The sequence below is a fragment of the Leptonychotes weddellii genome, chromosome 12 (assembly GCF_054177405.1).
Source record: "Leptonychotes weddellii isolate Sample4059 chromosome 12, ASM5417740v2, whole genome shotgun sequence".
Classification (NCBI taxonomy): Eukaryota; Metazoa; Chordata; class Mammalia; order Carnivora; family Phocidae; genus Leptonychotes; species Leptonychotes weddellii.
In genome coordinates this window covers 81229083-81256403 of record NC_138380.1, presented here as the reverse complement: position 1 = coordinate 81256403, position 27321 = coordinate 81229083, and the positions used below count along the sequence as shown (strand labels likewise).

Sequence of the window (27321 nt, the reverse complement as noted above, 5' to 3'; positions counted from 1 at the left end):
GAGGCTGTGGAGAAAGGGGAACCCTCTTACACTGTTGGTGGGAATGTAAGTTGGTACAGCCACTTTGGAAAACAGTGTGGAGGTTCCTCAAAAAATTAAAAATAGAGCTACCCTATGACCCAGCAATTGTACTACTGGGTATTTGCCCCAAAGACACAGATGTAGTGAAAAGAAGGGCCATATGCACCCCAATGTTCGCAATAGCCAAACCGTGGAAAGAGCCGAGATGCCCTTCAAGAAATGAATGGGTAAAGAAGATGTGGTCCATATATACAATGGAATATTACTCAGCCGTCAGAAAGGATGAATACCCAACTTTTACATCAACATGGATGGGACTGGAGGAGATTGTGCTAAGTGAAATAAGTCAAGCAGAGAAAGTCAATTATCATATGGTTTCACTTTTTTGTGGAACATGAGGAATAGCATGGAGGACATTAGGAGAAGGAAGGGAAAAATGAAGGGGGGGACATCGGAGGGAGAGATGAACCATGAGAGACTATGGACTCTGAGAAACAAATTGAGGGTTTTAGAGGGGAGGAGTGTGGGGGGCTGGGTTAGCCTGGTGATGGGTATTAAGGAGGGCATGTATTGCATGGAGCACTGGGTGTTATACGAAAGCAATGAATCATGGAACATGGCATCAAAAACTAATAATGTACTGTATGGTGACTAACATAACATAACAAAATAAAAAAAATTAAAAAACAGAAAAAGAAATGCAAACTGCAATGACTTCAAGTCGGCAAATGTTTTTGGTATTTTTCTACGTACCTCTGGGGAAAAGAAGATGAATGTTGGCCTTCAAGTGCTTACAATCTATGAGAAAGGTTTAGACGAGGTCGTAACATTAGTTTAAGAAAACAGTGTTTTTCTACGGTGATGCATTTACCCCAGAGAAATGAAAATACATACATTCATACAAAAACTTGTAGATAAATGTTCATAGCAGCATTATTCATAATAGCCAAAAAGTAGAGAAAAATGCCCATGAACTGATGAATGGCTAAACAAAGTGGTATATCCATCCATATAATGGAATATTATTCAGCAGTAAAAAGGGGCCATCCCTGCTGGGGCTGCTTTAGCCTTGTTTGCACGATCTACAGAGCCCAGTGGCATGACGGGTTGAAAGGTGCCCCCACCTGCCTGCTCTGTCCCCCCAGTACCACAGCCTGGACCTGCAGTGCCTTCAGTGGGGGGCCACCCAGCCCAGGCAGACAGCTGGGAATGCACATGCACAGATTAGGTTCTTGTGAGGTGTTACTGCTGTCCCAGCAGCAGCAGCTCTGGTCTTCAGCGTTTGGACCCGGCAGTTACTGATGAGCAGTGGTTCTCAAACTTGGGCATACATCAGCCTCATCTGGAGGGCTTTGTAAAAGGGCATGGTGCTGGGCCCCATCCCTAGACTTTCTGAATCAATGGGTCTAGTGCCGGGGCCTGATCATTTGCATTTCTAACCAGTTCCCAGGTGATGCTAATGCCGCTGATCCAGTAGGGTGACCAACTTTTGAATTTGCCCAGACCAAAGGGCGTTCCAAGGACCTGGGAACTTTTGGTGCTAACACGAGTAAAGTCCCCTGCACACTGGGATGAACTGGTCACCTTGTTAAATCCATGGGCCACACAGTGAGAATGACTGTTTAAGGAGAGGAGATCAAATTTAGATTCGGAAGCATGACAGGGAGGGAACAAGGATGACCCTCAACGTTGTGGCCTAAGCAAGTCGGGCTGTGGTTACCCCAGTGGCTCCCAGACTTGGCTGCACGTTGGAATTACCTAGAATTCAAAACAAAACAAAACAAAACAAAAAACACTGTTGCTGGCACCCCACCCCCGGATATTCCGATTTGTTTGGGATAAAATGTCCCCTGGGCAGCAGGACGCGTAAAGCAGGCCAGGAGATTCAAATGTGCAGCAACATTTGGAGCCATTGGTTATGCCCTTCTCTTAGAATGGAATCCAGGAGGAGGGCAGGTATGTGGGCAAGTTGATGAGTTTTAGGTGTTCACGAGCCATCGGTGGTTCTCCGCCCCGGCTACATATGAGAATCCTCTGGGGGGCATCGTGGACATATTGGCACCTGGGTCCCACTCCAGCCATTCTGACTGAATTGGTCTGAGTTGGGCCTGAGCATCAGTCACTTAAAAATCTACCCCGTACATACAATGGAATATTATTCAGCCTTAAAAAAGAAGGAAATTCTTGGGACGCCTGGGTGGTTCAGTCGTTAAGTGTCTGCCTTCGGCTCAGGTCATGATCTCAGGGTCCTGGATCGAGTCCCACATCGCGCTCCTTGCTCAGTGAGGAGCCTGCTTCTCCCTCTCCCTCTGCTGCTCCCCCTGCTTGTGCTCTCTCTCTGTCTCTGACAAATAAATAAAAATTTAAAAAAAAAAAAAAAAGAAGGAAATTCTGACACATGCTACAACACGAATGAATCTCGAAAACATCATACTAAGTGAAACAAGCCAGCCACAAAAAGACAGATACCGTATGATTCTACATGTATGAGGTACCTGGAGTAGTCAGATTCATAGAGGCAGAAACTGGATCGGTGGTTGCCAGGGGCTGGGGGGACCGGAGACTGACAAGCTCTTTCATGGGTACAGAGTTTTGGTTTTGCTAGATGAAGAGAGTTCTGGGGATTGGCTGCCCAATACTGTGACTGTACTTAACCACTTTCAGATGGTTAAGATGGTAGATTTTATGTTATGTGTATTGTATCAGAAAATAAATATTTTTAAAAAGAAGTCATGAAAAAATAATCTTGCCAGGGGTTTCTGAGCTGCGGCCAGGGCTTTGGAAGTGCTCAGCCAGCAGGGGAATTATCGATAAGCCCGGTAATTCTGCACTGAGGAGCTGGTGATACGCGTTGAGCAATTATGAATAAGAGAATGGTATCTATTCTAGTCTAGCTTGGGTTCGCCTTCTAGTGCTCTTTTCTTCGGAGCAGGTCAGGGAGGTTGCTCTCTTCTTCGGAGCAGTTGCTGGGAGGTTCACTTCCTTGTATCATGATCTTTATTGTTGCTTGAAGATACTTCATAGACTGACAAAATTCCCAGGAGTTTATTTGCTTCACAGATGTGTGATGAACTGTGATACTAGGAAGTTTTGTCCCCCCCACCCCTCCCCCCACCCCGTGCTCTGCCAAAGGCATCCCTTTCTTTTTTTTTAATTTAAATTCAATTAATTAACATATAATGTATTATTTGTTTCAGGGGTCCAGGTCTGTGATTCATCAGTCTTACACAATTCACAGTGCTCACCATAGCACATACTCTCCCCACGTCCATCACCCAGTTACCCCATCCCCCACCCCCTCCCCTCCAGCAACCCCCAGTTTATTTCCTATGGTTAAGAGTTTCTTATGGTTTGTCTCCAAAGGCATTCCTTTCACACGAGCTTTTGCTCCTGTGGTCAACATGGCAGTCTTCTCCTTTCTCTCTAAACCTGGGTCATTAGAATTGTGCCATCTGCGTCCCTCCCACCTTCCCAAAGGAGGGAGATTTTAGCCCTCGGTTGGTAGTTGGAAACAGTGTTTCAGTTTGGAATCTGCCCTGTGAATGGATTCCCCACTGGAGAGAAGCAGAGATGCTGTGTAATTTCATAATTTCAATGGCATTCAGCAACCCACACAGAATGGACCTTCTGAAGGCTCCGTTCTGGATTCTCCTGTAGGTCTTGACAAGGTTTGGTATACAGGGAGCAGTCCAAAATCACAGACTGTAAGAGAGAGGACTCATTATCAGTTGGAGATGCTGTGGGGGGCACTGCTTCTCAGTGACTGTCTTCTTATGACATTGGGACATCCAAAATGAAGCCCAGGCTGGGGGAAGAACTTGGGTCACAGAAGGAAATTCGCCTAAAATCAGGCATTTAAACAAAAGACTTCGTAAGGAGGCTGGCATTTGAGTTTAGGAGGGTGGCATTCAAGGCAAAGCCAAGAGCATGAGAAGAGAGTTCCGAGAGCGGAACACCAGGCACATCAGGTTAGGGGGACTCAGAGCGTGGGCAGGGAGGAAAACAAAGAATTCACTAGGAAAAGCCTCGAAGGATCGAAGGGCAAAAATAATTCTCACCTGTAAATACATGGAAAAGCATTTTTACGTTCACTGCTACCCAAATAGAAACATTAAAACCAAAAGGACAATGTATAATTTTTTGCTCTTTAAATTGACAAAGCTTTAAAAATTCATAATACTCCGTGTTGGGAAGGGCATGAGTGAGCAGCGATTCTCGTTGGCTGTTGGTGAGCGTGTGCACTGGGACGAAATGTCCACATGGCAACTTGGCAGTTATATCAGCTTTATACATGCACACAGCTACGTGCACGCGGTACGTATGCATGTGTGTATGTACTCTTTACGTACACACATGTATGTTTGTGTGCACACAGACGCCCGAACACACATGTGCTCTTTGATCCATTAGTTCCACTCCGCTTAATGTATCCTGGGGAAAAATTCGGGATATAAATAAAGATTTAGCAAAAATGTCTAGAACAGGAAAATACTAGAAACAAAGCACACATCCACCAAGAGAGGATTCATTAAATAAATTCTGGTTCCTGCATTCAGAGGAATACTATCCAGTAATTTAAAAATACTGCTGCAGGAGAGCATTTTACCTTCTCTCCTCCCAACCGCTGCGGGGCATGTACACACCCATCCCTATCAGGCTTCCCCACACAGGGACTTGGGGGCGCCCTCCATCTAGGGGGATATAGCTGAATCTGCAAACGGGGACACAAGTTTGGTTTGTGGAAGCCCCCAGGTGATCCTGATGTCCCTCACTAGGTTGAAAAATTACTGATGTAAAATTCTATTTGCTGGTACGGAGAGATGTCTGGGATGCATTGATTGAAACAAGCATAAAATATGCTATCGTTTTTGGAAAATACTTACATGGAAGGGAAGCACTATGGAAAAACATACAGCAAGATATTAACCACTTGTCTCTGGGTGGTAGTACTACAGATAATAATTCCCTCGCTTTGCCTGTCTGATTTTTCTGTTTTTTCAATAATGAGTACATACTGATTGCATAATTAAAAAATTTTTTCTAAACAATAAGAGGACAAAAATAGGTTAAAATAAAAATATGCAAATGAAATTGTCTTTGTTTCATATAGTTCCTACAAACTATTGCATTCTTTGATTTCAAGCAAATAGAGAACAAATATTGGTAAAAATTTTATGCACTCTTACTTTTTAAGAAATTGGGTGCTGTACATATTTTGTGTCCCTAAAGAATCACTGAAAGTTGATAGCAATTATTGATTCTATCAGTGACTGACTTTAACCTCCTTTTTTTTTTTCAACCTAGCAAAACTGAATTTAATCAGTTCCTGACAAAAGAATGCAGTTTATGCTGGGGTTTTTTTTGCACCTTGGTGAGTATTAGTTGTCAAAATCCATTTTCTGCTTTTACTGAATTGTTCTAAAATATTTAGTAAAAATGTTTTTTAAACATACCCACCTCTTTTTTTCTGTTCTATATATTGCATGGTTCTTCTGTTGTATAATTGTGTCCAGCAACTAGAAAATTCCACTCCAATATGTTTTCTATCCACACATAGCTATTTCAATCATCTTTAATGGAATATTACTATCAGCAGATAAGTAAATTAAGATACCGAGGAAAGTAGAAATACTTTCAGATTCTTAATTTACAAGTAGAATGCATTTTAATTTTGAAATAGAGGCCTGTTTGAATGTAGCCCTTGTCCCAGTAATGAGGTCTTGTGAAGAACTTACAGGCAAAATGTCCTCTTCTGAGTAAGCCGCAGCTCCTTTCCACTAAAGGGCCAAATCCTCCATGCCTCTGCCATCTTTAATAAACTGAGAATAATTTACATTAGTCATAGAGAGGATGTTTCCAACAATTACTCTCTTTGATCCTGACTTTTCTATAACAGTCCTGCTTTTAGTTATTAAGTACTGACTAAATTGCTTAGAATCTTCTCTTCAAAGATTCATGCTGAATTTCTTCATGGCAGCAAACTTTCAGAATCTCATTTTTTAATGTTGTTAGCCCCAAACCCTGAGGCAGTCTCCCAGTTAGATTTGCTGGTGGTAGAGGAAAGAAGAGCTCAAAGTAGGAAATGCTCATTTGTTCTCTGTTGAAAATTCTCTGCCTTGGAGAGGTGAGCCGCAAGTCACTGGGAGCAGAGACTTGTTACTTGCCTCCCCCAGGACAATGAAACTTAGATCTGGCCTCAGATGGCCAGAGAAGAGCTGTTTCCTTCTACATCTGCCTCGGATGCTCTCTTTGGGACTAAACTCGTGTTCAAAATCAGAAGCAACCACTGAGGATCCCTGAACCTCTGTGTAGGATAACTTCCTCACACCTTGCCAAAATTCTAAACGACAGCAAGGTTGCTCAGGGACCCCTCTTCAATCAGGAGACCTTTCTCTCAGGATGAAAGATCTTCAAAATCAAATTAGCTTGGGCAGAAAAGGACCTCAGGGCACCTGGCTGGCTCTGTGGGTGGAGCGTGCAGCTCTTGATCTCGGGGTTGTAAGTTTGAGTCCCAAGTTGGGTATAGAGATTACTTTTTTAAAAATTTAAAGAAAAAGAAAAAGACCTCACTACAGTAGATCCTGGATTTCCAACCGTAAGCTTACCCTGATCTAACCCAAGTCTCTAGGGTTGCCTATGGTCAAACTACCAACCAGGTTAATCCTACATATCAGCTTGGGCATTTTCTGGTTTGTAGTTCAACCACAGGTATTTATATAAAAACTGGAGCCTATTTAAGCCCTTAGACTTACCTTCTGACTAAGGAAGATTAGGAAAAATAATCCTAATATGTGTATTGGCCAGGTTTTAGGAACTACACACAAAGTACAAACCCTACCTAACATGCATTCTTTATAAGTTTTCTTACCCATAATAAGTAATGTGTGTATGTTTACAGCCTCTAAACTCCAACATGATCTCTAAAGTATATGAAAACATCCCACGTGTTTAAGAAAATGAAAACAATATACAAAATGAGAGATTATATAATAACGGTTATTTCTACAAAATGATCTTTCACTTTACAGAACATTTGCCGTGCATTTTCTTTAAATGACCAGATCTCCTAACTTCGTGTTTAATCAGATCCTATCTTCAAGACGCATGTTGTTTTTGAGGAATGCATTGATTCTCTAAAGACATAAGCGTCTTTATTCTCTGAATCAATTCCAGCCTGTTGCTAATGTGATAATCTGGCAGTTGAAAACTCTAACCCAAGAAGGGTATTGCTAAGGCTATCTGTGTTCGGGCATGAAGCTTTAACTGCTTATGTTGCTAGCCACTTTTTGCCAAGTATTTGAGGCCGGAAATTCATATTCTCATTTAGACTATTACATGAATAATAATAGTTTGATTTCCCTAAGTCCTGGGATACTTTTATTTCTGAAAAGTACACATCTGATCAAAACAAGTTAGGCCAAGTCAGGTTATAAAAACATGTTAAATCTCTAAGGCAGCAATTCCAATAAAAGAATTCAGGATGGAACTTGTCTAGAAGACTAAATCCCTGGAAGGGAAGTCTTAGCTAATCCACACATAGCAGCATTAGCAGAGATTTTTATACCTGACCTTGTCTTTAAAAGCCTCTGTCTTTGGGAGTCCAAACTTCTGATTGGTTATTTATCCTAGAGGTCAAGTCGAGGAAATAAAAGGAGATCTGGGTTTGGATTGTTGGGTGAATAAAAGGAAAAATCCATGTTAACCAATGTAGGATCATTTATTATACAGTGAAATGAAAGTATGCAATGGTGCTAACTTTTTTCACTTGTCTATCTTCAAGAAGGAGAAAGCACTGTTGTGCCTCTGTTTTGGAATAATAGTAATCTTTGCGATGAGAGTGAAGACAGAAAATTCCTCGTCCAAACGAGTATTTGGTAACCTGCGTAGAAGGAGACCTTATGTATCATATTCTTAGCTGTAGAACTATGATCTATGTATTAATGCCTGATAATAATCACAAAATGACCAGATGACTAGAATAGTTCATGTGGGGAATGTGGACATAAGAGAAAAAACATTGCTTTTCAATAGCTTCTATTTTTGGAGGACAAGTTGAAGGAAAGAAATCCATTAAATGCAAAACAAGACCATAAAAAAATTCTTATTGTTTTACAGTTGAGAAAGCCGGAGAGAAACCAATCTTATTCTATAGTATGGGAATAATTTTCCATGTTATGCCCATCCCTCTCACTCCCATCTGCTGGAATCAGGGCTTGGCATAAATCTTCAAGTCTCAAGGGAAAAGTATATAAGAGCAGCTAGAGAAGGCCATGTATGTGCATATTATCTTAGAGTGTAGGGTTTACTTGATTCACCGTCCAGAGGCTGATGGGGTGATTTTGAAGGGGCAGAGGATTCTGTGGGGTTTTTTCACTTTTTATTTTGAGATTATTGCAGGTTCTCATGCAGTTGTAAGAAATAATACAGAGAGACCCCATACACCTTTCACCTAGTTTCCCCCGATGGTAACTTCTCGTGTGAAGATAGTGGGGTATCACAACCGGGCAATTGACAAGGTTATAGTCCTTGACCTTGTTCAGCTTGTATCAGTTTGACCTGCGCTCATGTGTGTGTATTTAATTCTATGCAATTTTATTAATGTGTCCATCACCAAAGTTAAGATACCGAACAGCTCCATTACCCTCAAGGAGCCCTAGTACAACCCTTTTCTATCCACACCCTCCTCCCTACCTCCCTATCCCTGACAACCACAAATCTGTTCTCCATCTCTATAATTCTGTCATTCAAGAAATGGAGCCATGCAGTGCATAACCTTTTAATTGGCTTTTTTCCACTCAGTGTAATTTGCAAAGTTTTAATTTTGATGAGGTCCAATTTACCGATTTTTCCTTGGACAGATCATGTTCTTGTAGTCAATCCTAAAATGTCTTCACCTAGTCTTAAGTCTCAAAGTCTTTCTCCCATGCGTTATAGGAGTATTATAGCTTTACAGTTTTATATGTGCACTGAAGTCCAGGATCCGTTTTGTGTTAATATTTGTATAAGGTGTAAGGTTTTGGTTACAGTTCATTTCCTTGCCTGTGGATGTCCAGTTCCTCCGGCCCTATTTGTTGAAAAGGCTACTCTTCCTCCATTGAACTGCCTTGGTGCCTCAAAAATCAGTTGGGCCTATTTGTGTGGGTCTGGAACTCCATCTCTCACAATATCCCAAAGGGGCATGATTTGTTCCATGGTGAATCTGAACCCAACAGTCCAGGTTATAAACGGGGTCAATTGAATTTACATGTTTTAAGAGAAAGTCGTTTCCCAAGGATTTCTTAAATTCTCCGATTGGTTTTGTACAGGTTGGAACAATAAGTATAAGAGGCTGGATTGAGATTTTCCTTCCTTGTGTCTATGCACTTTATTTGCCCTAAAATGACACATAGAGAATTTCTAGTACATACAGGCTGTCTCAAGTCAGGTTTCCTAGACGCAGAGCCTGAGACAGGGATTTCTGTGTCCGTGATTTAGTGAGGGAGGGCTCTGAGGAGTAAGAGAGTGAGGAGAGGGGAGGCAGGATGTGGTGCCGGCTGGAGTGGGGCTTCACCCTCCTCCTGTGAAAGGTTCTGAGCACAAACCACACCACAGAGTTGCTCCCAGCCTGAGGCAATGGTGCCAGCCTTTTGAACTGTGTATCCGTCAGTCACTGGCTACAGGCTGGCCCAGGTGGGGACATGAACGCAGATGGTACAGCCTGGCAGGCTAAGAGATTTCCATTAAGCCAAGGGCACCAACAGTATCCACAACCAGGGTCTTAATGACCAGAAAACCAGAGAACTGGTTTTGAAAATAAATGGGACTATTAACTTTCCAACTTAACCGCTTGCTTCTTTAAGCCTTCTGCTACCCTTTGACTTGCCTTCTGTGCAGCCATGTCTGTTGTGTTCAAGGGTTGCTCGGTTACACGAAAGCCCAAGATGAATGCAAAGGGGGCTCCTGTCACCCCACCACCGGTGATCTCCTGGTGGGTCGCAGCGCACAGCTCACGGCTTCTTCTACCTGTGGGCTGGACGGAGCCCAGAAGTACTGCATTCTCAGCTACCTCGAGGTGTGTTTGTTCTTTGTTTATTTGTTGGGACATTATTGAGTTGATGACATAGATTTTTCTAAGTGTATCGGGGGCCAGCCAGGCAACATGAAAGGAGGACACGTCACCCTTTCCTGAACGTCAGAGGCACAGGTGATAGGATTCCAAGTCCAGAAGCCCTTGACTGATCAGAAAAAAGGGAAGATCTGCTTCATCTCTTTCTTTTTACCTTTAGAATTAGAAAAGCCTCCTTGGTTCAGCCTTCGAAGGGAATTACTATGCAATGTACTGTTCTATTTAACTGCATTAGTGACTCCTAGAGAGTAAATTTAATTGACCCATCAGTGAAGATTGAAGATCCCTCAGGGTCTCAAGGCCATTACGCTGAATGTGAGTTCTCATTGTCCTGCCTTGGGGGGAGGAGTGGGGGGTAGTATGTTGAATTGATGGCATGCCAGCCTCACGATGCCACTTGGAAATTGTCTTGTCTAATAGGCCAAAAGATCCCAATATGAACATATTTTCGTGCCTTTTCTTTTTCCCCCCTTAAAGACCAGTTCTATAAAAGGACCAGCTGCTTTACGGTTTTTTCCTTCTCCACGCTCTGGGAGCAGAACAAGCATCCAAGGTCATCTGAGTATCCTACCTGCCGAGGAGCCTGGGGCAATCACGTCAACCCCTTATTTAAGAGGATGTGCAGGAAGGAAGTTGGACATAAGCCTAATGATTGCGGCCCAGGCTTTTCCATGTATTGTTCATTGAAAGCAGCTCCTGGAGGTCTCTGGGAAATGCTTTGTATTCTAATTGGTTTCTAGTAAAAGAGGATGATTATAAATAAGTGGAGACAATACCTGAGTGCTTAGCTCTGTTCTAAGTTTGGGGAGGACATGTGTCAGAAAGCAAATTCTCTACATGTGCAAGGAAATGACACTGTAGAAGTTTTGTTCAGGTGGGATGGATGGCCCTTCCAGTGACTTCACTAATTCCAGGCCCTCTGGACAAAGAAATGGTTCTCAGCTCTAATCTTAGAAACTCTCCAACCCTGACATCACACATCTTGTTCTCCAAACACTGACATTTTGCTTACTGTTGCCTTGGCCAACTCATGCCATACCCTGACAATAATTAGGACTTGATACTCCTATCTTTCAAAGTCACACCACCAAAAGTAGAAGTAAATCAGACTTCAAGGTTTCTTTTGTCTCGAGAATGCCAGAAATCTTAAAATCTTAGAGCTGGAAAAAAATCTCAAAATGTCTTCAGGCTGACCAAGTATTCTGGGTGGGGCTACAAGGACTGGTCTACTTAAACATTTGTGCAGCCCAGAGGATGGTTTTTTTCCCCATCCATTGTCTAACAAATCGCTACCAAGCCAAACATTCTTCTCGGAAGCTTCAAATCAACATTGACCCATAGCGTTACCCAAGTTGGGACTCCCCCATCCAGTTCCTGCAACTAAGCATCCTGTGTAGCCAGGTCCATCAAGGGTATGCTCCTAAAATATTTACAGAATAAGCCCCAAAGTTAAACATTTTCCCTAATAATTTCCATAGTCTTACTAGAAATCTTTTGAAGTCTTGACATCTTTTGATGGAATCATAAAGCTTCCGCTCTCCTTTCAGGACAGGTCTGGGGCAAGCCTCCCCATATGCAGAATAGATCTCGCTTCCATCGCTCCTTAATTTCCAAAAGGCATTTTGGTGTTTTTTGCAAGTATAAGGCTTATGGTGGCCAGTGATTCTAAAGAGATTATATGGACCTCTTGAAAGGCTGGTTTACTTTGACAGACATTAGCTGAAATAGTCATTAAAATCACCATGCAATCAGTCAACAAATTTTATTGAGCATCTACTATGTGCCAGACACTGTTGCAGGTAAGGAGGATACAACCTTATATGAAACAAAGTCCTCGCCCTCATTCGGCTTAAATTCTAATGATGGAGACAGACAATAATCCAACAACTATCCAATACAGTCTCAAGTGGTGTTATAGGCTTAGAAAATATCACAAAGCGGAGGAAGAAACAGAGAGTGGCAGAGGCCGTAAGGGTGGGGAGGTGGCGGTATTTTAGATAGAAATCTGAGAGGAGGGCAGTTAAACAGAGCCCCAGAGAAGGGAAGGAGCAAGAGATGGGGCTCTTTGAGGGCTGGAGGAAAGGGGAGCAGAGAACAGCTTGTGTCAAGATTGTAAGGCGGTGGAGTTCCTGGTGAACTCAAGGAAGAGCAAGAAGTGAGTGCAGCCAGAGTTGAGGGAATCGAGGGACGACTCAATTTTTAAATGTGGCTGCTAGATGCATTAAGTTAGGCAAACTCAAAGGCCAGTCTTGGCTGTTGCAACCTTTGGAAGTCCGTTCCAAGTAAAGTAGTGCCAATTGACTAATGAGGCCTTCTAGTCTGCAAGACAAGGGGGCAGACCTCTCTGTTACGAGTTCATGAGAATCTTTTACAAAATCCACATATTACAAAATCCACAAACGTAGAGGTTTTGATCATGGAAGTTTTTCTGCCAAAAACTAAGTCTGAGAGAGAAAGGAGGATGGTTGCAGATAACTTGGTGGCCAAGTGTTTCATTAATTTCTTGCCAAATATTCGTTTTCTGACTAAAGAGAGTAATCCCTCAAGGAATGTATCCTGTTTATTTCTCTACAGTTTAACATAAGTTCCAGATCATCCGCCTCTTGTGTAAGACAAGAATTAGTTCCGCATAAATTTGCATTTTTACCCCAAATATATCAATTTATCAAATTTCTGGGTCATATTTTTATTGCATTTGTCATTGTTAAGTACCTATTGATGGAAAAATTGATGTCTCGTTATTTCCTCTGCTTTTTATTTTTAGCCAGATTGAAAGATAAATATAGCAAGTACAGCTTGTTTTCAAATTCAGATCAACAATAAGTAATTCTGACTCTTTATTTTTTATCTAAATGATGGGCTTTTCCAGGGGGAGCAGAAATGCTTCATCTGCGACTCGAGATTCCCACACGACCCATACACCCAATCCCACAGCCACACCATTGAGAACGTAATTACAAGTTTTGAACCAGAGAGAGAAAAGAAATGGTGGCAATCTGAAAATGGTATGATTGAGTTCCTTTCCAGTTTTTCATTTCTTTACATTTTTAATAAGCTGTCTTTCGCTCTGTATGATTGTAACAATTTCACAGCAAGGAGCCCTGTTGGAATGGAACAGCCTCCACCGAGAATGTAAAACCCCGTATAAGAACAAACTTGATTTTCATTTCAGGAAAGGTTATTTTCCTCCAGAGAACTCAGTGTATTTTAAGCACCTAACTCTGGGTGCTTCACTCTTTCCATGTGCGGGAAGAAAACATCTGTGCCTTCTTTTGTTCTTTGTAAAAAAAAGAAAAAAATAGGCCACTTACAAGGTGCTGGTGAATGAAGGCTAATATAAAACACCCTGATGTAAATGGAATTAAGGATGCCCCGGGGGAAATCTGAGAGTTATCACCACATACTTCTTCCTTCTGCAGTACATGCAGGGAGAGAGAAAAAGAACATGTCATTTCTTGCTGCAAGCCAAATATTTTCATGTAAAAATTGAATTGAAAGGATAGTTGGTACTAACTAAAGGTCTTTCCTTCTTGGATTTGTGCTTTTCTCTGTTCATGAACAACTGTGGTATTGAAGCTTATATTGGCCCTGACCGTCCGTATTTCCGAGGTGCCCCTATCAGGACCCGACTGGGGTTCCTCCCGTCCCACCCCAGCCTTGGGCCTTACGTGCTTGAATGAATGTAGCTGGCTCACTCATGATGGCTCCTCTTCACCCATCTGGGACCCTCAGCCCACAAAATGATTCCATTTGCCACATCTCTATATGTTGTCCTGGGGCTACAATCCCTCTATCCTCTTCAGACGCCTAAGCCTACTTCCCACAGGGGATCCTAGACCATTAGGGGAACATGGGAATAATCATAATGTATAGGATCATAATATATAGGGCAAGCATAATATGAGGCTGTTTTTCTCTGCTGCGCATTCGACAAGTATGTGATTGGTGTCTACTAAATGCCAGCCCATTTTGGACCCCAGTTACTCATCTCTAGTTGGGCTCTCCTTAGTGCATGGGAAGGCCTCTGCCACAGCCACCTGCCTTCACTGATGCCATTTTTGCATAACAGCTGTTTTCCTTCTTGTTTCTGTTTTTGGTTTTTTTGAGAGAGAGTGCAAGCAGGGGGAGGGCCGGAGGGAGAAGCAGACTACCTGCTGAGCAGGGAGCCCGATGTGGGGCTCGATCCCAGGACTCTGGGATCATGACCTGAGCCCAACCAACTGAGCCAACCAGGTGCCCCACTTAACAGCTGTTTTAAACCACGTGCCCAGCATTTGTCCCACATCTCCTCACAGACAGAGTGCCCCTCTGTCAGAGTTGTTTGCATAGAACAAGGGTTCTCAGCCAAGAACTTTCGAGAGGGGAAAGGAGATCTCCTTTCTAGAAAGGATGAGGAGCCCTTGACCCGGGAATGGGGCTGCCCTCTGAGCTGCAAACCTTCCTGAGTGGTTCACCCTCTAAGAAGACTGCTTCCTGGGTGCCTAGGTGGCTCAGTTGGTTAAGCGACTGCCTTCGGCTCAGGTCATGATCCTGGAGTCCCGGGATCGAGTCCCATATCGGGCTCCTTGCTCAGCCGGCTGTCTGCTTCTCCCTCTGACCCTCCCCCCTCTCATGTGCTCTCTCTGTCTCATTCTCTCTCTCAAATAAATAAATAAAATCTTAAAAAAAAAAAGAAGAAGAAGAAGAAGACTGCTTCCCATTTGCTGCAGCCCAGTTAGTGCTCTCAGAGCTGTTTTGTCTGGTCCCGGAGCCCCTCGCCCTGGGCACTCCTTGGCATTAACAACATGGCCGATCCAAACTGAGATGTGCTCTTGGTGTAAAACCATTCCAGATTTCTAAGACCTCGTTTGGAAAAAATGAAACATTGTTAATAGTTAAAAGAAAGCATTATTAGTTTTTTTTTAAAAATGTTGACCACATGTTGAAATGAGATGCTTTTAATATATTGGGTTCAATAGATTAAAATTAGTTTCACCTGCTTATTCGTACTTTTTTTTTTTAAGATTTTATTTATTTGACAGAGAGAGACACAGTGAGAGAGGGAACACAAGCAGGGGGAGTGGGAGAGGGAGAAGCAGGCTTCCCACTGAGCAGGGAGCCCAATGTGGGGCTCGATCCCAGGACCTTGGGATCATGACCTGAGCCGAAGGCAGACGCTTAATGACTGAGCCACCCAGGCACCCCTTATTCGTACTTTTTAAAGTGTGGCTGCTAGAAAATCTTAAATGACATGTGTGACTCCTATTCCGACTGGACAGGGCTACTCTAGAGAGATCAGGGCTTCTGTTCCGTCCAGGCTGGGGCCCATCCTCCACGTCCGGGCAGAAGGTGAATGGCCGCTCACTATCTCAGTGCAAAGTCCGGGCCAGGCTACTTCTTTCTTCTTCTCAGTCACGGAGGAGCCGCAGATCCTTACTCCAAGGGGACTATTTCAGGCTGTCTTTTATGCTAGGTGACAATAAAACTAGTCCAAGTGATCGTTAAGCAGCTGCTGGAAGAATAGGGTGTGTCGATTTTTACCAGGATCTGGCTTGCTAGCTCACGGTTACGGACAGTCAAGAGGTGAGTTCAAGGACATGAGTCCACCTATGGGAACATCCCGGAAGTCCCTTGGTGGGACGTGATACTGCCACCCAGTGGCCGTGTGCACAGCCACCATAACATGAATGTGGGCACGGTCTGGGTAAACCCTATATTGCTCTCAAGTAGACCTTCTGCATGTGGAGTGTCATGGGAAACCACTGGACAAGACCAGGAAAGAGTGTGGATCCCCAGCCATGCGATTTCAAAGGGCTTTATTACAGACAAGCCACAGGGAGGGATTAATGTGATAAATAGGGGTCTCTCGAAATCACTGATCTTCTTCTTTCTGGATTTTTCTTTAGGTCTTGACCATGTCAGCATCAGATTGGACCTAGAGGCATTATTTCAGTTCAGCCACCTCATTCTGACCTTCAAGGTACAGATGTGTGGGCTTGCCGCCCCCTCTATCTACCTACAAGATGCTGGGCTTGCCTGGGATTTCACTTCCTTTCTTCCTGGCAGAGCACAGAAGGCTTTGTAAATCTCTGCTCAAGCTTTGTCATTTGGGTTTTGGTTCCTGAGTGGAAAACAAAACAAAACAAACAAACAAAACGAACAAGAACCCCACTGCTCATTAATTAATCACTTAGATGGTCAACCAAAAAAAAAAGAAAAGAAAGACAGAAATCTTACAAGATAGAGCAGAAAGGAAAACTCCAAGCACTGGGGTGATAGGGACTGTAAGAACTAGAAAAATATTTTTAAGGAGAAAAAGGCAGGAAGTGGAAATTATTCAGGGAAATACAGAAAGGTTGCGATCAGAAGAGGCAGAAAAACGAAAGGGTCTTTTCTAAGGATAGTTAGATGTCAGAGAAATCCTGTGCTGTAGTCATTCCCAAATCATTCATCAAAATTCTAATTTTGTCATCAGGCTGGAAGCTGACTTATAGTAATAAAAAATGAAAATAAAAAATGAAAAAAAGCACCCCACAAGTGTTTGCCCTCAGAGGGCTCACCGCCTAGTAAAGGATACAAACATACATAGAGATTTAAAATCATAATACAAAATGGTAAGTGCAGGAACTGACATATGTTCAGAATGCTGGTGGGCTCCTTAAGGAGGTGAACTCTGCTCTGAGGAATCAGAGTAAGTTTTCTGGTAGATCTTAAAGGAGTTTGCCAGAGAAAAGTGTTCTTGTCAAAGAAAACCACATGCAAATCGCTATAAAATGTCAATCACGTTGCTTTTTAAAAATTGACATGCTCTCCTTCTTCAATGAGTAATTCACACAGCCCATACACATCTTTTATACAGAACCAGATTCGAGGCAAGTATATGTTCATGAAAGCTTGCCCACTGATTGGAAAGAGATTTCTGTGTGTTCATTATATGAGAGATTTTCAAAGATACAAATAAAGTTTGAAAAATGGAGATTAGGAAATATAAATGTTCAGTCTGAAGGGGATAATGAAATCTGCCTTTGTGAACCATTACAAGTTTACCTCTTGTTTTTCTAGACTTTTCGGCCTGCTGCGATGTTAGTTGAACGCTCTGCAGACTATGGACACACCTGGAAAGTACTCAAATATTTTGCAAAAGACTGTGCTGCTTCCTTTCCTAATATCACATCGGGCCAGGCCCAGGGAGTGGGAGACCTTGTTTGTGACTCCAAATATTCGGATATTGAACCCTCCACTGGTGACGAGGTAGCCTTTCCTTTCTTGGATTTCTCTGATAGAAACTAAACCTTTTTTTTTTTTTGCTACTGTGGTTCATTTAAATGAAAACAATTTAGGTAGTGTTTACTGAAATAGAACTTAAGCTGTTGTTTTTTTTTTTTTTTTAAGAATGAACATGTCTAAATTGAAATGAGTCCTGCATTCATTTTGAACTCGGATAAATAGTAAATAACTTATAGGAAATAACTCTGCACTGGCACCTGGATGGCTCTATCAGTTGAGCGTCTGATTCTTGATCTCAGCTCAGGTCTTGATCTCAGAGTCATGAGTTCAAGTCCCTTATTGGGCTCCATGCTGGGCATGGAGCCTACTTAAGAAAGAAAAGAAAAATAATTCTGCACACGAGTGCCCAGCTGAGGGTGAGCAGGGACTGAGACCCCAGGCTGGGTGCCGGGGCACAGGGCCCCCAGAGGAAGGAGCATCTGCTTCTAACCCTTGCTATAGGCTAGTGGCAGCCCTGCCTTAGCTGTGTTCTCTCCATGCTCTGTAAACCACCATCCAGCTGGAATCTGCCAGGAGCTTCCTCTGAGCAAAGCTGGTGACTGGCAGAGGGTCAGGGTAGGAGTGGGGTTGGGCGGTATTATTTTATCATGTAGAATGAAAGAATTGGCAGCAGAAGTCGGCTCTAGAATTCCCTGCCAGATCCAGATGGATGATGACCTGCTGAACTGTGACCCCATCACTCCACCCCAACCCCAGGCAGGAGCTATCAGAGCTTCTGCCTTCATGGACCACTTGGGCATAAAGAGCCAGGATGACTGTTTAAGATCTTTCATTCATTTTCATTCTTGGGACTTTTATTCATGTGCGAACCCAAATAATAATCTGCATCCTACACCACCGAGGGAGGCAGTGACTCAGCCCTTTTGTAAGGTCAGGATCTCTTCTTTGAGACTATATTTAACAACACTGTTTTGGGTAGGATGCTTATACGTTTACCTATATTTGTTTTACAGGTCGTTTTAAAAGTTCTGGATCCCAGCTTTGAAATAGAAAACCCTTACAGCCCCTACATCCAGGGTATGAGTCGCTCTCGTTTGCACACCAATTCCTTTTCTAAAATTTCACGTTAGGAGTGTTCCTCATCACTGCGGGTCCATAGTCCATTAAGGGGATGTCAGTCCGGGAGAGCGCCTTGACCTGATGCCTCCTAAGTGTGCTTTGCTTTGCTCTTTTCCTTTCTCTAGACCTTGTGACATTAACAAACCTGAGGATAAACTTCACCAAACTCCCTACCCTGGGGGATACTTTGCTGGGAAGGAGGGAAAAGGAGTCCCTTGATAACTACTACTATGCTCTGTATACGATGGTGGTGCGGGGCAGATGTTTTTGTAACGGCCACGCCAGCGAATGCAGCCCTGTGCAGAAGGTGCGGGGAGACGCGTTCGGCCCCCCCGGAATGGTGAGTTACTGAGCAATCCCAAGGGGCACCTGGCTCCCTTACCTTTCCTGTGCTGTGCTGCTGCTGGTTGTAGACCAGACTCTCTACAGGGGGGTCCACCATCGAAGTGACAGCTTTATGTGGGGGCAGGCGTCATTCAACCTGGCCTGACGGACCAGCTGGAGGAGCTGGGGGGCCGGGGGGGGGCTTTGATATTAATTAATGAGTAGCATTTATCATTTATGGTTTCACGGGAGCCCATCTTGCTCCCTTTTTGTTTTATTTGGCTTTTCAGGGAATGGAGCTTTGGTGGCGAGGACCCGTGGTCCCACAAAAATGCCTTGAAGGTCTCTTGTGTGAGACAGCCTGTACTCCGTGCCAGGGTGTTGGACTAAAATCTGTCACTGTCAAAATGGCCATTCCAAGTAACATTCTTGCCCTGGGAATGACTGTTCCTAGCACTGATCTCTTCCATGCTTTGGGACAAGGCTTCAAAGAGTGATGTAGTAGAAGAATTGTGTTTTAACGCCGAGTCCCAAGGGTGTGTCCGCGAAATAATTTTAAACTATTAGCCACAATCAGACAGGGCGGGATACTTCCCTGTCAGCCACCTCATATTTCCCTAGAAATAGAACTTCTCTCTTTGAACTTGGACATACGGGGCATTTTGTGGAAAAGCCAAGAGAATCACACATTTTTCTCCAGTTTCTTTCTGTTTTCTAATTCCCTCTTTTCCCTTACACTCCTCAGCCACCCCCTGTGCGCACGCACACACACGTACACACACGCGTGTGCACACACGTGCGCACACACGTACACACGTACATGCGCGCACACGTACACACATGCGCACACGTACACGTGCACACACATGTGCGCGCACACACGTGCGCATGCACACACATACACACACAGGTACACACACTCCCCATTCTGTCTGTCCTTGTGCTGCGGGCTGCAATATGTTGTTTTAAAAGTAGAACTCAGAAATGCCAAAAAATGTGTGTCCCAAACACCTTAAATTTTTTCAAAATTTTAGGGCTGGTTAAGCAATAACAAAAGCTAGTCAAGGTTGGTGCCATCACTAGCCAGGAACACTGAGACCCAGAGAGGCGCCCGGCCTGCTAGTTCACTTTCCACGTAACGAAGCCCAGCATCCTCCAAGCAAAGCCCCCTTTCCACACCACGCAGGTTCACGGTCGCTGCATCTGTCAGCACCATACAGACGGCCCGAACTGTGAGAGGTGCAGGGACTTCTTCCACGACGCTCCATGGAGGCCAGGAGCAGGCCACCAGGACAGCACGTGCAGAGGTACGCGGGGAACACCCTCAGCCTGGACCCAATGTGCTCTGCACCGCCTAAAAGACCATTGAGTTCATTTCAGTGGGGCTGCAGGCGACGGGGGTGATGGACCTGTGGCTCCGGCTCCAGCATATCCTGATGTTGCCCATGACCTCCAACTTCTCAAGTCTTCACACCAAACATGAACATTAATTTACACACTGAAACAATATGCATGTCGTGTGGTCGCTTTCTGGAGGAGGGGCAGAGCCATGTCATGGTACTATCACTGGGGACAGGGCTGGTCCAGGATCTGGTGAATACCAGGTTTGGTACGGAGATCCCTATCGTTTTCCTGAATACTCATACATTCCATGAACTGGATCTTTTTTTTTTTTTAAGATTTTATTTATTTATTTGACAGAGAGAGAGCACAAGCAGGGGGAGCAGCAGAGAGAGAGGGAGAGGGAGAAACAGACTCCCTGCTGAACAAAGATCCTGACATGGGGCTTGATCTTAGAACCCCGGGATCATGACCTGAGCCGAAGGCAGATGCTTAACTGACGCCACCCAGGCGTCCCCTCATGAACTGGATCCTAAACACATATGTCAGGAGAGATGAAGATAAGGACCAAGTCTGACAGGCTATTGTATTTTTTGTAAAATATTTAGGCTAATAAAGTAGAGAGTTTTCTTGTAAGGTGTTCACGGCCTCTGAATTTTGATGAACTTCCATACAAACTTGTCACTCAGTTTCTTTTCCCAGACGGGGAGGGGGGATAGGATGTGAGGGAAGAGTTCTCATGAAAACGTCCCATCCATGAGAGTCACAGTGGGCAGACCCAGCAAAATGGAGCCTGAGATTTTGCTGTTTACAGGGAAACCCCAGCAAGGCACACAGCACAGACTTTACCACCAAGACAAACAAAGTCCTTTCCCTCTGTTGCTCTGGCTGAGCCCCAGATGGGATGGGAATGACCTATAGCCGCCCTTCTGGCTCTTCTGCCCATGGAGATGGAGAAGCAGGCGGGGGCCCAGCTCGGACATCTTATCTGAGGATCCCTGAACCTGCAGAACATGGGATATAAAAATTCAAGTTTACAAAGCCTGAGTCAGTAAAAGTATTCTTTACTGGAAAACAACAAAATTGCACCCTAGGCCTTCTGGATCACCCAAATGATTTACTTTTGTTTATTTGATATAAAAAAAACACAAATATTAAACACAGGGAGCACATTTTACAGAGAATAGGGGCAGAATCAGAGCACTAGGAAGATCCTTTGAAAGCACCTGTTTTAATCTGTGTGTACTGGGGACGCCACTGTGGCTCAGTGCGTTAAGGGTCTGCCTTGGGCTCAGGTCACGATCCCAGGGTCCTGGGATTGAGTCCCCCATCTGGATCCTTGCTCAGGGGGGAGTCTTCTTCTCCCTCCCCCTCTGCCTCTCCCCGCAGCTTGTGCTCTCTCTAGTGCTCACTCTCAAATAAATAAATAAATACAATCTTTAAAAAAACTGATCTGTGCATACTTGGTGTATCTAACAAGACGGGGTAGTGGCAGGAGATAGAGGGGCAGGAGGGCTGCGGTGATTGGCGCGGCCCAGCGGCTCGGTGTCCCCCAGACCTCGGCCAATCTCTCATAGCCCGTCTCCTTCCTCAGCTTGTCGCTGCAACAGCCACGCTGACCGCTGTCACTTCGACATAACGGCGTATGTGCGGAGCGGCGGCCGCAGTGGGGGCGTGTGCGAGGACTGCCGCCACCACACCGAGGGGCAGCACTGTGACCGCTGCAGGCCCCTCTTCTACAGGGACGCGCTCAAGGCCATGGCCGATCCTCACGCGTGCATCCGTGAGTCCCCGGCCGCGGGCCTGTCTGTCCCACGCACGTGAGCAGAGGCTGTCGGAGAGGCCTCCCTTGCGCCGCCAGCCCCCCGCTCGGTTGCGCAGCATGCCCAGAGCGCCCGGGTTAGGGGCCGGGGGTGGCGGGGGGAGAGCTTCCGTTCTCAGCGCAGTTTGGGTCGGATGATCCGGGTCCGTCCTGGTAGCCCCTGGTGAGTGGGGAAACTATGCTGGATTGAGCCAGGGGCGGGCGCGTGGTTTCAGAGGAGGCTGCGGACACCGGGTGCACTGGAGGTCAGCGGGGGCAAGCGGCCGAACGCAGTCGCCCGGCTTACCGTGGCCGGCTGGCTCCACCGTGCCGGAGCAACAGGCATTCCGTAGAAACGTACTTGCGATTTTGAACTTGGATCTTTCCCCAGCCTAGCCGAGAGGGGACGACCCTCTCTCCCCATGCTGGGCGGGACAGCTCCCAGTCAGTGGCGCTGGTCCAGAGGGTCCGCAACCAGTAAGCCGCCCACAGCCATTCTGTTCCCACACAGCCACTCTGTCACTTTCAGTACGGTAGTCAGTAAATTACACGGACATGCAACGCTCCGTTATACAACAGGCTGTGTGTCGGATGATTTTGCCCAACTGTCAGCCAATGTGAGTGTTGTCAGCATGCTAAGGCAGGCTAGACTAAGCCGTGATGTTTGGTCGGTTAGATGTAGTAAATATATTTTTGACTTAAGAAATTTTCGGCTTATGATGGGTTTATCAGACAGAGCCCTGCCTTAAGTCGAGGAAGATCCATAGTGAAATTGGCTGCAACATTTCTTTGGCTGTAGACAATTCAGTTTTGCTGATAAGCTAACATTACCTTGCTGCTGCTGCAGCTTTTTTTTTTTTTTAAAGATTTTATTTATTTATTTGAGAGAGAGAGAATGAGAGAGAGCAAGCACATGAGAGGGGGGAGGGTCAGAGGGAGAAGCAGACTCCCCGCCGAGCAGGGAGCCCAATGCGGGACTCGATCCAGGGACTCCAGGATCATGACCTGAGCCGAAGGCAGTCGCTTAACCAACTGAGCCACCCAGGCGCCCTGCTGCAGCTTTTTAAGATTTATTTATTTACGTTAGAGAGAGAGAGAGAGCCCGAGCAAGAGGGGTGGAGGGAGAGAATCTTAAGCAGACTCCATGCTGAGCACGGAGCCTGATGCTTGGCTCAATCTCACAACCCTGAGACCATGACCTGAGCTGAAACCAAGAGTCGGTGGCTTACCTGACTGAGCCACCCAGGCAGCCTACCTTGCTTCTTTTATTTATTTTTTTTTAATCTTTAAAAATCTTTCATTTTGTCCTTAATCTCAACTTTTAAAAATGGAATATCTTATGCATATACAAATAATAGAGAATAATATAATAAGCAACCTTGTGCCCACCAGCAGCCGTGTCAAAACATATCTATCTTATGCTATCATCTTTAGGACCTTAATAAGCACTACAGACGCTGCTGGGGACCCAGGTGCACACTTGCCCCATTTGTTACCCTCTTTCCTGGGGATAAACTCACATATTTGGCAATTATCATTGCAATGCCAGCTTTTACACTTTCATATGTTCTTGTATACAAACAATATATGTTGGCATTTTTTCAAATTTCAGATAAATGGTATCCCACTGTATGTATCCTTCATTATTTTGTCCATTATATTTTTGCAATTTGTCCATATCAGGCAGCCCTCAGTCTCCAGTTTTAATATCTGTAGGTAATATCTGTATAGAGCTCTTTCTTCCTCTAAGTATGACAAAATCTATTTGGCCATTTTTCTTTTGATGCTTCAAAAAACATTCTTGTATATGTGGCCTTGTGCACATGCACAAATCCTGTCCCTAAGACCCATACCGAGAAGTGGAATTACTGGACCATAGGGTATGAACTTTGTCAAACCAATTACGTGGTACTGCTTTGTTCCCTAAGTGGGGGTACCAATTAACACCCACACCAGCAGCATGTGAGTGTTCCCGTTGCTCTGTGTCTTGGCCAACCCTGGGTTTTGTCACACTTCAATTTTTGCTAATGAAAAGTTATCTCATCATTATTTTCATTTGAACGTCCCTGCAGGAATGAGACTAGAGTGAGACAAGCCAAGCACCCAGGTCCCAACACTTCAGGAAGGTCTCTCTGTCTCTCTGAGTGACGTAAATGTGGGGTTGACACCTAGCACTTGCACTAAGCTGGCAGTGAGCAGCTCCTTAAGTTTTATACCCTAGGCACCTTGCTTGTCTCACTCCAGTCCCAGCACTGCTGTCAATTACTGCATAGATAAATACTCCAACTTGATTTCCAATACCACGTGCCAGTTCCTGGGTCTGAGGTTTTACTCTACTCACAGACTGACAAGGAGCTTGTTACTGTTTCATGGATGCTGGTGGAAGACCTGAAACTCCCGGGTGAAAGACAAAGGACTTCATTACCCATGACACAGCAAGCAACAAGATGCTTGTATTGGTGTATGTTCCCATGTCCCTAAGCCCTGAGTCCCCTGGGGCAATTCAAAGGATGCCAGGTGGATCCGCATACCGAATGAGTTTATGCTACAGCCAAGGAACACTGAGCTTGGGGGATTCATTGCTTTTATAGCAAGGGGAAGCATGCCTGTTCTTTGTCCAGGGGAAGAGGTTACCTCATCCCTCAAGGTAGCTTGCCGGAAGCACAACCTTGAGAAATGGCCCTGGTGAAGAGCAGTCAGGGCCTTGCATTGTTGGCACACTCAGCAAAAAACGTTCAGATGCCCAGGGCCCGTGGAAGGTTGCCTCTCCCAAGACCCAGAAATCCTGCTTCTTAGGCGATATCATCAATATCTTGTTATTTTGGGGGGAGGGGTTTGCTATAAAACTACAACTTCAAACTTTATATAATCATAACACATAAAATAAAGTCATATACAGAAGTAATTCATAGCCACCTGAATGTATACAATATCCTAGATTTCACTTTAAATCCTCACAATGTAGGAAAAGCATAAATGAAGTTTTTGTTCAGATTACTTAGTGGGGGGGTGTAGGGATGGGGTAACTGGGTGATGGACATTAAGGAGGGCATGTGATGTAATGAGCATTGGATATTATATAAGACTGATGAATTACAGGCCTGTACCTCTGAAACCAATAATATATGTTAATTAATTGAATTTAAATTTAAAAATGTTTAAAAAAAGATAACTTAGTAGGTACCTGACTGCATAACATTTTCCCTTACATGACCTGTTTAAAATTGATACAAAGAACTGAATTCTTAGAAAAAACATTTCTTTAAATCAGTGTCCTAAGTGTCCTACATTTTTTTTACCAGAATCTATAATCCACCCCCACTGCCTTACACACACACACAACACACACACACGCACACGCACACGCACATGCAAAATATTTTATTAATATTTTAAACCCTATTCATTTATAAAAGAAGAAGAAATTGCTCTCTTAGGTAGAATCAGAGGGAAATATAATGTTTTGAAACAGATAATCTAGGAATCTGGAAAGAGACTGGAAGTAACTAAGCCAGATAGTCACGTCAACCAAAGTCTTGTTCCTTAAAAACCACTTAGTATTGGGGCACCTGGGTGGCTCAGTCAGTTAAGCGTCTGCCTTCAACTCAGGTCATGATCCCGGGCTCCCTGCTCAGCAGTGAGTTGGCTTCTCCCTCAGCCACTCCCCCTGCTTGTGCTCTCTCTTACTTGCTCTTGCTCGCTCTCTCACTCAAATAAATAAATAAAATCTTTAAAAAAAAAAAACTGCTTAGAATTAATGATGGCACTTCTGAAGGAAACTAAGAAAACTAGTACCCAGACATGAAATTAAGAAGTCGTTCTTTATAAACAAAGAGCTGTTTTTTTTTTTTTAAGGAAAGGCAAATGAGGAGCTTGTAAAACAACCTCCATGAGGCTCCCCAGTTTCCCTAAACACATGTTTATGTGTGTGGGATTATGTGTGTACAAATGGCATTTATTAAGACTGACCAGCAGTCTCATATAAATTTTCTCTGAATTGTCCTTGTTTGAGCCTAAATATTTACATAATCAGATTCCAGGCCTAAGGGATGACTAATTTTAAGTCTTCTGTGATTAAAACACAGTCAAATGTGGTACAGGAAAACACACAAAGATTTGGTAGATTCCACCACTCATAATGTGATTTTGCTGGAGTTAAGTTGTGTGATGCTGAGAAATTTTATTGCGCTTCTTCTGGTTTTCCCCAAACTGAACATAACCAAATGCTGTTTTTCTGTAATAAGATTTTATTACCAGTCACAATCCAATAACAGTTGAAAATAGAAAGATTCTGTAAGACAAACCACATATTTGCTTCAATACCCCAAACAACTAGGTTTTTTCCATCAAACTCACTAACCTAAATGGTTGTTATATAAACATACATAACACGGCTTTAGATGGAAGGGGTTTGTTTTTATTCCTCCAAAGTAAACCTGTATAAATGTGAATATAATTATTTCATAGAATCAGGATATTCATTTTTTTAAATCTTTATTGCATTCCTTAAAAGTGGCATCCCTTGGAAACCCAGCCCCACGAGGCTACGAGAGATGCTGGTGGTCATCTGATTATCTACCTGCAGACTTGTCCTCTCTACCAAAGCCACATCAACTGCCGTTTCAAGTTCTCCTGGACACTACCCCTCAAAAATGTGGGGGTCACTGCTCTACAGGGCAGCTCTAACTGTCAGAGAGCTCTTCCTTATAGTCAAATCACTCTCTGCCTTTTATCACTTCTCCCCTCTGGAATTAGTTGTACGATCAGCATCCTTTTTCATAGCGTGCTCCTTCCTGTAGTCGTTCAAGTTTCCGCTGAACAGAAAAGGGGGTGGGGGTGGGGTGGTGCTTTTGTTACTCCTTTTGCTATAGGTGACCATCTCATTTTGCAGAATCTCTTCATCCCAGCTTTTGCTGTGCCAGCAGATTTCCAAAAAGGAAACGGTGATATAAACCCTTCTTGCTATTCTCCCCCTTTCTTTCTTGAAGGTGCTTCTTCCAGGACGAATTAAAGAGAATGCTAGCATTTATCCTTATTTTTCTGTGATGGGGAAGGGCAGACTTACTTTCTTAACCAGATTTCAGAGATTTGGTAGATATTTTATGTAATGTTTTTTTCTCTTCTTACTCTCTCACGACCTTTGATTATATATACATATATATGTATATATGTATATTTGTGTATTTATATATATAAATATATAAATAATATATAAATTTATATTATATATAAATAATATATGTAAATATTTGTATATATATAAATATACAAGTTATATATATAAATATATATATTGTGTATTTCCTTACAACATCCCATGCTTACTTGCCTCTAGACTTCATTCTCACCTTTGGAGTCTTATTTTCTTCTCTTAATCTTTCTTTCATTGAGGTGAAATTGACAT

The 27321-nt window shown here is 43.8% G+C and overlaps 1 protein-coding gene across 1 annotated transcript in view; it reads left to right on the top strand.

The window, feature by feature from the left end:
* LAMB4 (laminin subunit beta 4) overlaps positions 1-27321 on the top strand; it is a 94267-nt gene that overhangs the window by 3604 nt on the left and 63342 nt on the right. The window contains exons 2-9 of the mRNA XM_081799708.1: positions 9915-10072; positions 10372-10441; positions 16012-16085; positions 17168-17356; positions 18346-18409; positions 18577-18791; positions 19962-20082; positions 21711-21899. Of these exons, the coding sequence (XP_081655834.1) occupies positions 9915-10072; positions 10372-10441; positions 16012-16085; positions 17168-17356; positions 18346-18409; positions 18577-18791; positions 19962-20082; positions 21711-21899 (1080 nt within the window). The remainder of the gene's footprint in view (positions 1-9914; positions 10073-10371; positions 10442-16011; positions 16086-17167; positions 17357-18345; positions 18410-18576; positions 18792-19961; positions 20083-21710; positions 21900-27321) is intronic.